The following is a 16,551-nucleotide window of genomic DNA, read 5'->3' on the forward strand; positions in this document are numbered from 1 at the left end:
TTCTCTTGAAATTGCAACTCCATAGGTAGGGATGTTGCCAAATTTTGTGAACCCATTATTTCAATTTGAAACTCCCAGTTTCTGACATGAGTTCTCCGTCAGGATGAGACTGCAGCTGTCTTTTTTGATGGCCACAGTAATGAAATCTGATAGAATTATGATGATTAAAATTGATAGTTTTGCATCAGTTATATATAGATGGCATAAAATGTTTGTAAAAACGACATGAACCATATAAATGACACAAAACAAACACATGAATTGGAAACATCAGCAAGGAAAATGTACAAAACAAAAGCCAACAACACCAACACAAAAAGGGGGGAAATAAGGGCTTTAGATCCCTATGCAGAGGAGGCACAGATTAAACTGATCGACCACTGTGAGAAGCAGGCTGCTGAACAAGATAGACCAATGGTCTCATCCAGACGCACACTCTTCTTATGTTCTTAATTTTTTTTAAAAAAAGTAGTAAAATTACAACTACTATTAATAGTGATTTACTCAATGCATCATGGAACAAAACATAACTTATAGTTTTTATGCGTTACTGACTCTGGTGGAACACATACTACTTCCCGGCTTTCACTGGGTGGCAAAGCAGCCCCAGGCGACCAGCAGCGTTGCCGGGAGCTTAGCAATGCTGTTGGTGTAAGTGCTCTGGAAGGAAACAATCAGGGCAATCTGGTGGCAAGCTCTGGGAAGCTCTGATGACTGGAAAACACTCCTGCCAGTTGTACTATCTGTTGGCTTAACTGCTTCTCTTCCATCTCACTGACCTCAGTAAACAACATTCAGCCAAGCACAGGAAGAAAAGATCTATCAAACTGTTACTGAATGTTATTATTTTTAAATCAGTTTTCAACGTAACAACAGTGAAAGGGAGAAGGGAAGTTGTCTGGTTACTAGATTACTTAATATCCTCTTGAAAAAAATGTATGAGAAACTGGATAGAGTTGCAAGTAATCTCGTTGAACTGAAACCTCTCTATAGAAACGTCAATTATGGCTGCGGTCACACGGAACATTAGCCACGCTAGAGAGACGGAAGATAGGCGGATTTTCCAGGCGCGATCTCACCGCCACATCTGGGAAGCGTAGCGCTCCCGTGGCTCACCAGAGGCTTCCCGCCAAAGATGCGGGGTAAAAAACTAGTACCTCCAACGTACTAGTTTCCGGTAACCGCGGGGCAAGGGCGGGCGTCTGATCACGTTTCCGATGGCATCCGGCGCCCGCCCATGTCCCCTTGCAAAAAGGTTTTTTTTCCCCCAAGTCTCCATGGATGCGCACAAGCACCCAACGGAGCATGCGCATACTTTGGTGTACAGAAAAAAACAAACCCATTTGCCGCACCTCGCCACTTCTTTGCCACGCCGCAGGCCTGTCCTGTGATCGGCACCTCCCCCCTACCCACGGGACCTCCACAGAACCTCCACAAGACGTAGGATCACACAACCACGCGTTATTTGGCTCCGGGGTAAACAGCCACGCCTCCCCCCCACGATATCCTGCCCGTGTGACCGGGGCCTATATTTATGAAAACTTTGTTTGGCTCCAGTTTTACTTAATATCTAAATGCATATCCTTGTCAAACACACCAGGCAGCTAGGACACACCAGTCAAGGCATATTCAGCGTTTTATATCTACTCCTAGAAATATTAATTATATCCTCATTATATCCTTACATATTTATTACATCCTCATTACATCATTATTTTTATTACTTTGTATAAAAAATGACTTTCCCAAGCAATTGATATGTTTAAGGCTAACACTTCCACAAAAGCCACCCTGTGCCTTCCCCTCTGCGTCCATATTAACAAGGAGGTAAACTAGCTTTAAACATATCTCTAAATTGCACATACAAATATTTGTAATTTTGGACAATTAGAAGCTTAGTTCAGGGGGGGAAAGATAAAAGGCAAAATGACTCAAAATTTCAGACCATTCCTTAGTCTGGATCATAGAATCAGCAGGTCTTGGCTTAAGAGGAACTCCCTACCAGGTTGGGTACTTCCAGCAGCATTTCAAGTCCCTAAATACGACTTTGCTCAGCTGAAAATGCAGTTAATACTGGCTGTGTTTACACAGGGAATATCCAGCTGTAATTATAGGAATGATGTTATGATAACAGGAAATCCATGCCCTGTGGAGATACTGAGGAAGAGGCTTACAGATATTTGCTAATCATCACCAACAAGGAGCTTTTGTGTAGTTGGAAAAGAATGATCTTCCCTCTCCCCCCCAACACATACCCTGTGGACTTGGATCCACAGATGGTTTAAATCATCCACACCAGCATATTCTACAGCCTTCAAGACAGACATTTGTTCATGTTCAGTTATAGTGTTATTTGGTTCTTCTTGTTGAAAGAGCAGAGTTATTGTCCACAGGGATTTCTCCCCAAGATGTGCCTGCTTAATATAACACAGTCAGTAGAGTACAGCAATGCTGCAGATACAAGGAAGGAAACAGCGAGGCAACCTTGTGACAAAGGTGGACAGAGCGTGAATGATGGCCAGGACAAGACAGAGCATGAATGATGGGTCAGGACAACTGCTGAAGTAACTAAAAAAAACCAAGTCTGCCCTCTGCAGATTCCCAAAACAGACTAGCTGGATCCTGTATTTGCTATGTATCCCAGGAGACTTCCTGCATAGTTCTCAAGACATGAAGAAAAGTCACCTGGTACTAGCAAAAGCATACATGGTGTGTAAAAAAAAAAAATCCCTGCTATGTATTATCACGGTCCTAGGAGTACGTGAAGGCCAGTACTTCTACTGAAAGTACACTTAGGTAGAAGGGATACTCGAAACGCATGTAAGAGTTGTTCAAGGCCAAATTCTTCCATACAGAAATAGTTTCAAAAGTCATTAAGGATGTGAGTGGAAGGAACTCTCTGCCCTTTCCATTCCATCATTCTCACCTCTGGCTTTAACTTCTAAAACACAAGGCATCTGGTTCCATCAAAGCCAGGGAACAGAAACCTGCAAACCCATAGCACAGGGGCCACCTACCTTTTTGATCTTGCCACTTCTTGTCCCAGCAAAAACAACGGTGTGCCCACGATAGTCATAAGCAGCTACTGATGTCATACCATCTTCCTTGTCCACAAACAGTGGCACACCTTCAATGGTGACTGTCCCACCCAATGGTTGGTTAAAATCCTGCCCACAGAAATTGTCATCGATTTGCAGAGGCTGTAGGAGAGAAAAGTAAGGGTGGGAAAGACAGAGACAGATTAGCTGTTTGACAGTATTTCAGCACACCACGTAAATGACCGCTAATGAAAACAAGCTCTAAAAATCTGCAAATCCATCACAAACGATATAAACAGGAAATTTTGGTCTCTGGAGCAGATGATGCTGCATAGGGAACTTCCAATGGACAGGGAGTTTGGCCACCTCGCCCCTCACAACTTTTCGTTCCTTCCAATGTTTCTCAAACAGCCCATGGGCACCCTCTCATTCCAACTCAGTGCTTTAAACATATCCCCAAATTGCACATACAACCAGTGCAGTTGGCACAGCACAGGTCATATATGTGCTGTCCATAGCGTTTCCACCAGGACTTGCGCCACAGCATTCTGGACCAGTTGGAGCCTTTCATGAGCAGCATCAGAAAATTGCACTATGCGTTATGTTTCCACTTTACCTAAGGCCATATTCACTTACATAGTTAACATGATACACGATCTAGCCCTATGTTTTAGGCACCTTTAAGATGTAGATGCAAGGGCCTGAGTCTCACAAGGAGGGTCAACATGCCTGAAAGTTATGCTGCTTTCCTACTGCTCCACAAGGCTAGCTGACCTAGGGAGAATATAAGCAAGCGCCAGTAAAAATAAGATTCATTGAATCTCCATTTCAAGTGTGATACGTCAGTCCTGGAATGGGGGTCAAGGAAGCAGAGACAGAATACAGCAGTTCACCGGCGACCACTTTTGCTTTCCATTGTTCAGCCCTATGGAAAAGTGAAAGAACTGGCAGGTATGTGGGATCAGCACTCTTTTGAGGAAACGTCCATTGAAAGAATATAAGAAAGAATTAGGGTAAGTGGCAATAAATTCTGCACTCACAGGAAGAAGCACTTTTTTAAAAAATGACTGCCTGGTCCTTTTGCTGCTTTCTTCAGCAGTTTACAAAGTAATCAGTAGAAAGAATATTCATTAAGTGGAACAGGATACAGGGAGAGGAAGGCTGCTAATACAATCAACCTATCATTAGCTCATCTGATAAAATAGAAGCTGGCCTTAATGTGATAAAAATGGGAAGAAAAGTAAAAATCTGGTTGGTAAGATCAGCACCTCTCTCATCTAATTAAACTTTTTCCAGGTGGCCCAAGACATAGAGTAAGAGGAGGAGAAGGAGGAGGAGGAGGAGACTGGATTTATACCCCGCTCTTCACTCAGAGTGGCTTATATTTTCCTTCCCTTCCTCCCCCCACCACAGATACTCTGTGAGAGCTCTGACTGAGAACTGCTCTTGATAGAACAGCTCTGAGAGAACTGTGGCTTGCCCAAGGTCACCCAGCAGCTGCATGTGAAGGCGTGGGGAACCAAACCCGGTTCTCCCAGATTAGAGTCCACGCTCTTGACCACTACACCAAACTTGCTCTCTGGCCTACTTTGGCTAGTGCAATTTGGCTGACACTTTAAGCAAAACAGCTCCATATATTTCTAGATTATTCTTTAATAGGTGCTTAAAGTTCTTCTGCACTTTGTACGGAGATCGAAATAGGTCAGCCCTTGCTAGAATGGCTCACAATCTAATAGCCATGGAACAAGAAAGAAAGAGCAGTGGAGGAAAGAGGAAACTATACAGATTCAGAGATCATATGCATTCCCTCAGATAACTATGATTACGGAGGAACCTAGCTGTAGCTAGTTGGAGTTAGTCTGAGTCTTTTCCTCCGCTTAAGAAAGCTGCCAGGCACCTTAACATAGTTTCTGAATATCTATCTATCTATATCTATATATCTATATCTATATATATGTTGTTAAAATGTTGTATATAGTAAGGATAGGCTCCAGTCACATGTGACGGATAACGCGGAGGGGAGGCATGGCTATTTGCATGGTCGCAATTGGACCCACCCTGAGGCGATCAGATGCAACGGCGGTGTACCGGGTTTCTTCCCTTGGGCACGTATTTCCGGCGCGCTCCAACGAGGAAGCACAGAGAAAAAAGAGTGCGCTGGAGCGATCACACAGAGCAAGTCCGTCTACAGCCCGTCACAAACCATTTGAGAGTGGACTTTCACAGGTACTTTTTAACTCCGCTTCTTTGGCCAACTGCTACGGGTTGCTGACAGGTGCAGGACGCTGGCCAGATGTGTCCGTTTGATCATGCCAGTAAAATCCGGCCAGCATTTGTGAGTATCCCGTGGCAAATTCTGCATATGACCGGGGCCATAGTGTTGCAAAGGGGGTTACAGCATTACTAAGAATTTCCCTGCCATTTTTCAGGAGCCAAGATGCATGAGCTAGCAGCTGGCCTACTAGAAGGAAGGCCTCTGTGTGCATACTTTAAATCAGCACCACTTGAGGAATTTGTTTTGCTGGCTTTTATCACAGTCCCAAGGATTCCTTGCACAGCTCTTAGCATCTGTGCTACGGGCCCCAAGGGGAATGGCGCTATGTAATTCCACGCACCTGTGTGCTTTCCAAATCTCCCCCAGGTCACTCCTAAGTAGGGAATGTTGTATTTCACCAACTGTAACAGGAACTGGCATGCAAGCTGTACACACACACACACACATGATCACTACATAATGTGTCCATATACACTACTTCCTGCAGTTTCAGATGGAACATTTGCCACATCCTGTCCTAATCAGCTAGGCCTTGTGTCTATGCAGATGCTGAACAGCTCGTACACTCTGTTTCAGACAGAGACACAATTCAACAGGGGATAAAGTGTGTCCTCTTCACAAAACAGTTGTGAGGCATTAAAGGAGTGAGGGGGGAGAGAGAGAAACAGAGAGACAGCGAGACAGAGAGATTGGTATTCATTCCTTTCAGAGAGTGCACTTTTAGCAAACTACCCCCAGAGGGAATGGCAAGTAAGTAAAGCTTGTCCATCCATGCCTGTCACACTAGTGACAAGCGGTAAGCATCTCATGGCCTACATTTCATATGCATTTACAGAAAGGCATGCCTCAGGACAGCATGGACTCTGCATCACAGGGGGTAAGGTGAGTTAATAATTCCATGCTGGCTCCAAATACCAAAACAGAGAAAGAGGGCAGTTTTAAACCAGACTCCTGATCCATCTGGGAGGTCCTCCAGGAAATAGACTCATTTGATTTCACCCGGAAACTCCTTTAACTTGCACAGACAGGGGACTGCTATTTGTAGTGCAAATGGAACTCCAGTAGGGACAATGTTGACTGTGCCACAAGGCAGCAAAGCTAAGTCAGAGGGCAAATTAAGGGTTCTAGTTTCCACTCTAACTTTTCGTGACAGCCCCATTCCTCACTGTCTGTAAGAAGGATACAGAGCAGGACTGGCCCCCCTGTAGGGCCCCTTTGTGTGCATGCATAAACATACACTCCTCCTGCTAAGATTCTTCTAATCTGACATGTGTTTCATGGTCAGGTGCCTGAGTGAGGAAGACATATTTGGTCCCCTGCCCTGTTTCACAATATTTACTCATCCCTGTTTTTTCTCAGACAGATACTTTCTCCAATCAGTCAATGTCTCTCGTCATACCCTGCTGGTCCCAGCTGCCTTAGACTGGCTCAGGGACCTTTCTAGGCCAAGTGGAACAACCTCATTAGGCTGCATCTTAAACTTCTTCACCTTATAGCTGGGGCAACAGCAGGACAAAGAAGCACCCTGGACTCAAGATGAGCATGTTTTGGAACTTCAGGGGCGTGAGAAGCAGAGGACTGAGAGGGGAATAATTTAAATGATCTGTCAAGATGAGATGAATACCCTCTCTTTTGAAGCTGGAGCCCTGCCAGAGGAGGGGCAGAACAACTACTGGAGCAGAAAGTGCTAAAACTAGCTGGCCTCTTTAATTTGTTGATCCAGAACGGGAGGCCATAGAAGAAACAAATCTCTGAGCATTCTTTTCTGGAGTTACCACAGGAGCAAGAGCCAGTGTGGTGGGAGAGCCAGAATGGTGTAGTGGTTAAGAGCGGTGGACTCTAATCTGGAGAGTCGGGTTTGATTCGCCACTCCTCCACATGAAGCCAGCTGGGTGACCTTGGGTCAGTCACACTGCTCTCTGAGCTCTCTCAGCCCCACCTACCTCACAGGGTGTCTGTTGTGGGGAGACACCTTAGGACAGAGAAAAGCAGAGATTTCTTTTGGCTAGCTAAACAGGAAATCCACAATTTCAAAGCTTGCTGAGGAGTCTTCTTTCACGTCTAAGTAGTCAGTATCATTGTACCACTAAGTGGTAGACATTCTACATGGTTGTTTCCTGTCTGGGTTTCAAAGTGAGCCAATATTATAGCAAGTGTTCATAAAAACTACTTTTTAAACTGAACAGCCAACATTGATTCTAAAATCCACCTGTCAATGATACAGTGTGCTGACTGACCCAAACAGCAAGCCCATTATCCTAGCTACGGAATAATTTTATGGAAGAAGAGAAGACCAACTGGATTCTCATACCCTTCTGATCTCACTGTGAACCTACAAGGCCTCTATCTCTCTGCAGAGCTAACAGATGCAGAATAAACTATGCAAAAGAAGCAAATGTGCACTGATGGAGCAGGGGTCCATCAGTGGCTATTAGCCACAAGGTATAGATAGGGGCTCTGGGGCAAGTGATGCTCTGTCTTCTTGGTGCTTGGGGGGGTCAACAGTGGGAGGGCTTCTAATGTCCTGGCCCCACTGGTGGACCTCCTGATGGCACCTGGTATTTTTGGCCACTGTGTGACAGAGTATTGGACTGGATGGGCCTTTGGCCTGATCCAACATTGGCATCTCTTATGTTCTTATGCACTATTTAGAGCAGTAACAGAATCCATCTTTTTTAGGTACAACATTTATGTTTCGTTGACACAAAAATACATAGAATACACAGTCCTGACCTCAGCACAGTCCAGTTTCTAGGACAGTTATTCTAGCACTGTAAGTTTAGATTTGCCTAGGTGTTTTCCAAAGAAGTGGTTGGTAGGTTTGCCAGCAACTTGGAGAAAAAATGTCCTGGGCTTTTAATATAGAGTCCGAATGCGTGTGGAAATTGCATGGAGGTAAGCAATATCACCTGGTAAATACCAGCGCACTAAGCTTCTATTAAAGGGACAAGAATTTTTTTTTTTCCAGACTGTTGCCAGTCATACTGGTTGAGGACCCTTAGCTGCCAACCAGCAGCTGCCTCCAGAGTTGAATATGAATATATACACACACACACACACACACACACACAAAAAAAAACCACCCTGAAACAGCAGGTGATTAGGGTCTAGACCAGTGATTCTCAAATTTTTTGAAGTGGGCCTCACTTTTAAAATTATTGTACTCTTTTTGTTGTTCAGTCGCACAGTCGAGTCCGACTCTTTGCAACCCCATGGACCAGATCACGCCAGACCTTCCGGTCTTCCGCCGTCCTCTGAAGTTGGCTCAACTTCATGTTCGTTGCATCTATGACACTGTCTAACCATCTCATCCTTTGCCGTCCCCGTCTTCTTTGACCTTCAATCTTTCCCAGCATCAGGGTCTTCTCCAGTGAGTGCTCCCTTTTCATTTGGTGGCCAAAGTATTTGAGCTTCAGTTTCATTATCTGGCCTTCCAGGGAACAGTCAGGGTTGATTTCTTTTAGGATTGACTGATTTGATCTTCTTTTAGGACCTAAGTAACAGCATTATACTTCCTCCCTCCCCAGTATGAATTGCAGGAATCTCACACTGTTTAACCCTGAACACTTTTTTAGTATACATAAATACATAGCACTACTGAGCAACAAGATATAGTTCATGGCCATTTTGCACACGATGCAGAGGCAAACCTAAATCTGCCACTGAGCCTCCCAGATTGACCTCTCCAAGCTCACACATCATTCCTCCTTTTCCTTCCTGGCCTTGCAACTCATTTGTGAAGGGAGATACAACCCATTTGGGGGTTCAAGAATCACTGATCTAAACTGGGGTCCCCAACATGATGCCCAGATGCCTGCATACCAGGATGCCTGCCAACACGTTTCCTGGCATCCACCAAGTGTTTTTAGAAAGAGGGCAAGGCCAGGTTGGGCTTCTGCCCAGAAGGACTTAATTGGCCACTGAACATTCAATTGGCTTTGCAGATTTGTAAAATTTGCTCTGGCAGCAGCTGCCACCACAGCACAAGGATATACACTTTGTAACTTAAGGTAAGTAGTCTGCATACAAGGAAATATTTTTAGACAATAGGTTCATTTTAAATGGCATCCTGGGGGGAGGAAGAGGAGGAGATTGGATTTATACCCTGTCCTTCACTACCTGAAGGAGTCTGAGAGTGGTTTACAAACTCCTTTCCCTTCCCCTCCCCGCAACAGACACCCTGTGAGGTAGGCGGGGCTGAGAGAGCTCTGAGAGAACTGCTCTTGAAAGAACAGCTCTGACAGAACTATGGCTTGTCCAAGGTCATCCAGCATCTGGAAGTTGAGGAATGGGGGATCAATTCTCCCAAATTAGAGTCTGCACACTTAACCACTACAGCAAACTGGCTTAACCACTACACCAAACCACTACACTACTCTGGTTAAACAGAGCTTCTGCCTGAAATGTTGAAGAGTTACTATTACAATTGTGCATGACCTCACTTCCTGAGATTTTGTGGGTGGCCTCACCTCCTGGGGCAGCCATTTTGTGGTTGCACCTACCCATCCTGTGTCAGAACGTGCCTACAGGCTTAAAAATGTTGGGGACCCCTGACCTAGACAGTCCCACTACCTTCATCCTCAGTCTTTTTGTTTTCCATAAACCTGAGGTTTTCTTCCCCAGTTTGGTGTAGTGGTTAAGTGTGCGGACTCTAATCTGGGAGAACTGGGTTTGATTCCCCACTCCTCCACTTGCACCTGCTGATGTGACCTTGGGTCAGTCACAAGCTCTGGCACAGCTGTCCTTGAAAAAGGGCAGTTTGTGTCAGAGTTCTCTCAGCTCCACTCACCTCACAGGGTGTCTGTTGTGGGGAGGGGAAGGGAGAGGAATTTGTAAGCCGCTCTGAGACTCCAAGTGAAGGGCGGGGTATAAATCCAATATCTTCTTCTTCTTCCTTGTTAAGCAAAAAGTTTTTTATTGCAAATATGTGCCCTGTGTGACCGATAGAGTTCAGACTCAGTTCCCCACTCCAAGGAACCAGGAGGAAACAGGAATGCTGTTGAAGTTTCTGTTGTTTAACATACAGTGTGTGTGCTCCCTTTGGCCTCTGAGTCAGGCCTAGCTGCTTGGTGCTCAGAGAGGACGTCAGTGAGATAGGGAGAAAATACTACAAGGAAAGAGGGAGGGGAGGGTCAGGAATGGGGAAAGTTCCTTGAACCATGAAATCTGTTCCTATCTCTACCTCAGCAGGAGGAGAGCTGTTGCCATGACAACCTCTGGTCCAGCAGTCTCTGGCCATGAATTTCAGGGTCTGGGGGATGCAGAGAAAATAGAGAAGAGGGAGACTGAAGTACTAAAAACACTATGACCAGCAATGTGCCAGATCAGATACCCAGGAGGTCTTTAATGGGGGAAGGGACATATACTGCTTGCTAAACCCATGACTGTTAATTCTAACAGAGTATGGTAGTGAAAGAGCTACATTTCCCAGAAGCCTTCAGCTGTGAATGTTCATCGCACACCAAGAGGAGACAAGTGGTTGGCCCAGCTCAAAGGCCAGAACTGCTAAGAGACAGGGCCAGATGCCCTTGAAATTACACACACAAACTTAATGGTTATGACATCTAGTAACATTTTGAAAATGTTTGTTCTCAGCTAATGCTATGGCTCTCCCTTTCTCATTATTGCAGCAGAAAGCTAGGGGCACAATCTGCAGTCAAGTCCATATTATGCAGACCATATCCTGCCCTGCACAAAGGGTTTTAGATGCTGGAATGTGCCCACCAATGATTTATTCAGCACAAGCCCATTGTATGTGGGGACCTGCAAATTCTCATAGCTGCAAGCCTATATACACTTCTATGGGAGTAAGTCCCAATGACCTTGGGCAGATGAGCCCCCAGTGGGGTGGGAGATCGCCTGCCCCAAGACCTGTTGCCCCCTGCCAAATGGCAGCTGCTGAAAAATTAAGAAAACAAAAGCAGCTTCATGTACTTACCAGAGATTCATATAGGAAGTGACAAAGGGCACTTTTAGGAAATGTCAGAAACTCTGTTGGGTGTGGAAAACCCACAAAGTTTCCTAACAAGTGTTCTGCTGGATCTCTAATAAGCTCCCCTAATAAGCTTCCATAAATTTGAAGTGAAACCTGGTAGCGAGGCTAGAAATTCTGTTGGAAACACAGTATGTATTTTCTTTTTATTTCCCTGCTCTCCCTCCTATTTTTCATATCAAAACCGGCTATAACTTACTAGAAGCGCCATCTAGGCAGCAGGGTAAAAGAAGGAAAGGAAACCGAATTCTATTTCTGACAGAAATTTTCCAGACAGTTTAAGCCTGACACATGGTCTCAAACAGATGATTATTACTGAAGTTTGCGTGACTGCTTGTGTAAACCTCTGCACGAAGCCAAAAAGAGCACGGGAGACCCAAACAATAAAGACACCACAGAGACTGCCTTGCTTGGTTTCACCTCTCAACCTCTGTGCTCCATGCAAAGATGGGACATGTGAACTGGAAGCAAAGGGCGCGGGGGGGGGGGGGGGGGTACTCAAAGGCTGCTAATGTTCAGGACTCTCTGAAAGTTTAAAAATGTGCAAGCTACATAATTAAATCAGCAGAATTTTCCTAAAGGGCTTCAAACTAAAAAGGCATATGGCCACTTACGGAAAAAGAAAAATTCTTGCAAAACCTTACTGAAATAGTCCCAAATGGCACAAAATCCAAATAAATAAAAAAAAAGACTGCTTGTTTATCTTTAAACCTCATGACTGTAAACCACTCTTAATTTGGTAGTGGAACCATGATTTTTGAGCATTTGAAGGTTCACAGTTCTGGAAATGAATTAGAAGTAAACAGAAATTTAGGGTAATGCAAACAGCTCTGAGGCAAGAATGAACACTTTGTGAAGATGCACAATTACTTCTCACATCCTATTTGTATCCAGTCAGGGTGCCTTTTAACCATCCAGCTATTTGCAGTCTTTCCAGGCCCACATGCCTGTCTGCTTTCCTCTGGGTTTTTGTAGTGCACAACACAGAACGATTCCTCTCAAGTTGCGCAGTTAAAGAGCCTCAGCAGGCGCTCACGGAATTGCAGCAGCCGTTCACAGACTTGCACCTTTGCAAGCAATAGCAGCCCACCTTTGACCTTCCATACTCAGGTTAAAAAAAAGGGTGATGGGAAAAGCAACCGAAAGAGCAGGAAGCAGACAGAGGCGGCTCAGGCCCAGCAAACCAATCCACAGCTGTGATTTCTTTTGCTTGCTCAGCTGTTCCTGAATCCCACAGCTCATTTTTAACAGAGGTTTCTGATGAGGAAGCAGCAAATAATTAGGCCTACAAAATAATTCACCAAGTCGACAGAAGGGGACTGCTTTACTTGCTGATAGGAATGCCACCTCTCCCTCTGGGGGGGGGGGGGGGGGGGGGGGGGGAGCATCACCTGCCCAGTTGCTTCTTTACGTATATTAATTAATGCTATAGTATGCAAATTCAAATTTCTCCTATTAGTACTGAATATTTTTAAAATGTCTAAAACCCAGAGCGGTACATCATCTACCTCTGTCTTACAAAAATATACATACAATTGTAAAAAGTGTTCTATCTAGCCTTAAGATCACATCTGACTCACATTGGAAAACATTGTTATTAACTCTAGGGGGATTATAATGAGCCCATGTGCACTATGTGATTCAGACACCCAGCTATGCCCAGATATTCAGACAGACAGTCCAGTCTTGAATGCAAGCTCTCTCCCTCCCCCCATTCTCATCCCATCCAGATGTCCCTGCCCTGAAGAGCCTGTGAATTATGGCTTTTCACACCTTCTGCTTGTAGAATGCTTACTGTGGTAGCACCAAAGGAGTTAATAGAAAGTTCCACTCTGGGGGCTGACTGGAGCGTAACCAATGAAGGTATTTAAGCTCTGGCAGCACCTCTCAGCCAATGCAATCTTTGTTCTGTGCGGCTCTCCACACTCCAATTTGCAGCTTCCTCAACCTCATCTGCTGCTGAATATGCAAGAGCATAAATGTTTATGGTGTTTACTCTTCTCTGCTTTGTCTCAACAAACTCTCTGGGAAGCGACAAATACAGCTGCATTCCCGGGCTGCGGAAGAGTGCTTGCCGCCCGCCTGCCATGCTACACCGACACCACCTCAATAAATAATTATGCCAGCAATTAGCTTGTTAGCAGCAAAATGACTCGTTAGGGATGCACAGGCAGGTGCCACACCAATAACAGGCCGTATCCAGTCGGACTATTTGATGGAAAGAAAAGAGATCTCAAGGCATTTTCCACAGGGAAAGGGTTACCGGCTGCAATAGAAAATTCTCATACTGGCCCATCATGGTCACCCACATCACGTAGGGCAGATAATTCCTTCTTGACAACTGTACATCTGTGAAGCACAAGGTCACTTACATCCATATTGTCTGTCGAAGCAGACATCCAGCTCTCAGTTTAACAAGAGCCTTCACTCTCCTGCCAATAATGAAGGAAAATTGTCACAACTCACAGCAGGTCCAACCTTACAACTAGCTAAATCACATTCGCCAATATCTACTTAATAACTAGTACCTATTTTCTCACTATGTATATGGCTAGCTAGTGTGTATTGAATCTGCCCTCAGCTGTGGAGCTTAATTCCCAAACTGTAAAAGTGGCAGAATACTATCTCTCTCTAGGTCATTGCTACATTTTGGCCCTGATACGAAGGTGGCTTTAGATCACTGCTCTGGGAGGAAGGAGAGAGGCCGTTTATGGCAGAATGCTGAGAATCACTGTATTTGAGGGGAGCAAGCTACAAATATTAAGGTACCTTGTGCCAAAGTAGTGCACTGGTCCAAGTCTCTACTCTGAATGGCATAGGTCTTTCCCAATCCATTTTCCTGAAACCCTTATAACAACACATATCAGGCACCGTATCTGGAACCGTCTACATTATCCAAAGTGTGTGTTCTAAAACAAAGCTTTGATCCTACCTCATAAGAGATAAAAAATACAATGGCGCAACCTTTTTCTGGCATGGTTGCATGATCTTTGTGAGTTGCTGCACACCAGTGCACACTGCATGGAATGACTTAAAGAACTCCCCCACACACACTAGGGTTGCCAGACCCCAGTCGGGGTCGGGGTTCCCCCGATTTCTGGGGATCCAATCCGCCACCAGCCAGCTGGCTGGGGGGGGGGAAGCCCCACCCTGAACAGCCCTCTGCAGCACTGATGTCGTTGGTGCGATGATTTCACCCAGAAGTGATGTCATCACGTTGGGCATGTCACATGGTGATGCTCTAGCATTTTGGTCAAAATACTACAACATTGCTGCGCAACATGCCCGGCGTGATGACATCACTACCAGGTGATGTCATCGCAGCATGTGCGCTTCACCCACATGAAGGAAGATTCTGGGAGGGAACCAGGAGCCCCCTGCTGGAAGCCTGGTATGACCTGGCAACCCTACCCCACACAACCACCATAATGCGTGCACTGTCCTTTATTAAGAACTGCCTCACTCAACTTTGGAAGGGTACAGTGAATGTTTAAATTCTGAATAAGTTAATATTTGGACAGTGAGATGTGATGCAGATATAAACATTTGCAATGTGATTACTGGGAGATGTTTATTTTAGGGCTGCAAAGTTTATCCAAGTAATGGTTTAATCAATTAAAACATTTTGATTGACTAAAGAAAGAGTCCACCAGTTAAACATGGAATACGTTTTTAAAACAGAACTTAATTATTATTTCAAACATTAGCCACCTTTCTACCCTAGAGGAACTCAAGGCAGCTTACAATGCTTGTGACATGTTTTAATTTTTGATACAACTATTTATATGGAGTAAAGATGGCAAGCACCATTTTAGAAGAAACTTTCTACCTTCTCTGTCATACAAGAGAGTATGCATTTTCTAATATGATACGATTGTTTTTAGGTGATACACACACATACTTGCATGAAGGTGAGGGAGGGCAGTTCCCTTCAAAACTGTTGTTTTGCAAACTTATGTGTTGGATCACTTAACTGACCAATTAAAACCCACATGATGATTAATCAGCTTTCTTTCAGCTTGCTTGAGCACCAATTGGTTCTACTCATGTCTTGTTGACCAGGTAGTAGTGAGGAGGGAGTGAGGCATTTGCAAACTGCTCAACTATGTGAACTAATTCAGAAGTGTCCATTTCACATGACTATTTTGCTTTCTCACAGGATGCTGACTGCTACAGTCATTGCTTAATGCCCTGCTTTGGGCACCTCTGTTTTCTGAGACTAAATGAGTAGTAACCAGAGAGAGGGCCTTCTTGGTTGTGGTGTCGAAATTATGGAACTCTCTGACCAGGGGAATTTGTCTCACGCCAGTGATATGAAAACTTTTTGTGTTTCGTCTAACGTTCCTTCAATGATCCTCCTTCCTGGCCTATGTTCTTATTTACTGTCCTCTATCTTTTAATTGGTTTTATGACCTGTTTCATCATGTTGTTTTTATTTTTAGCTACTTTGGTGGCCCTGACTGGGCAGAAAAGAGGATATAAATAAATATAAATAAATACTATTCCTGTGTCTCTGTATGCCTCTGCTTCCCACCCATCATGGCTTTGCTTCCCACTCTTGTTTTTTCATGTTAGTGAAAGTATATCATCATGGTTTTTCCCCCATATGAGCCAATTAGCACTACTAAGCCATGACACTAGGATAGCACCTAACTGTAGAACACCGGTTCTCTGTCTTTGTGAACTGTTTCCTTCAGCCTGTTGACTAGTGAGTATGGGTGAAAAGTCCACATTTTTTCTTTTATTTTCCCTATTCATATTGTGCCCATTGTAGACATATTTCCTCTCTGGCATCTGTCTATCAATACATTTGGGGGACATTCTAGAGTCTTTTGTTTTAGCAATTTCCTCCACCATTTGAAAGAGAAATATAGGTGCACATGTTTACTAAAATAAAGATATATATTTTTGTAACATGGCTATTAAGCAAGCTAAGTGAGCAATCCCATCCCTGAGATTTTGGAAATATGCTGCATCAAGTTTATTTTTAAAAAAACTGAAATGAAATGGAACTACCACTAAACACGCTGCAGATTTCAACATGAACAGGGAATGAGTTCACACAGAGACATGGCATTCTGCCAGGAAAAAATGTGGATGTCTCCTTGATTTATTTTACTTTAAGCCCATGTATGAGGGCAACAAAGGAATGGACAGGAAAGACAACATTCATTCATTTAGCTTTATTAAGTGGATAGTACTTCAGCTGTCCCTTAAAGCCATTCATTTCTGGATTGCCTGATTTT

The 16,551-nt window shown here is 44.3% G+C and overlaps 1 protein-coding gene across 1 annotated transcript in view; it reads right to left on the reverse strand.

Annotated features, from left to right (window-relative positions):
• The window catches only part of PLXNA1 (plexin A1), a 354,542-nt gene that overhangs the window by 321,294 nt on the left and 16,697 nt on the right, over window positions 1-16,551 (reverse strand). Inside the window, exon 2 of the mRNA XM_015409413.1 lies at window positions 3,018-3,200. Coding sequence (XP_015264899.1) covers window positions 3,018-3,200 — 183 coding nt within the window. The remainder of the gene's footprint in view (window positions 1-3,017; window positions 3,201-16,551) is intronic.

This window comes from Gekko japonicus, unplaced genomic scaffold, assembly GCF_001447785.1.
Source record: "Gekko japonicus isolate JY-2015 unplaced genomic scaffold, Gekko_japonicus_V1.1 scaffold762, whole genome shotgun sequence".
NCBI lineage: Eukaryota > Metazoa > Chordata > Lepidosauria > Squamata > Gekkonidae > Gekko > Gekko japonicus.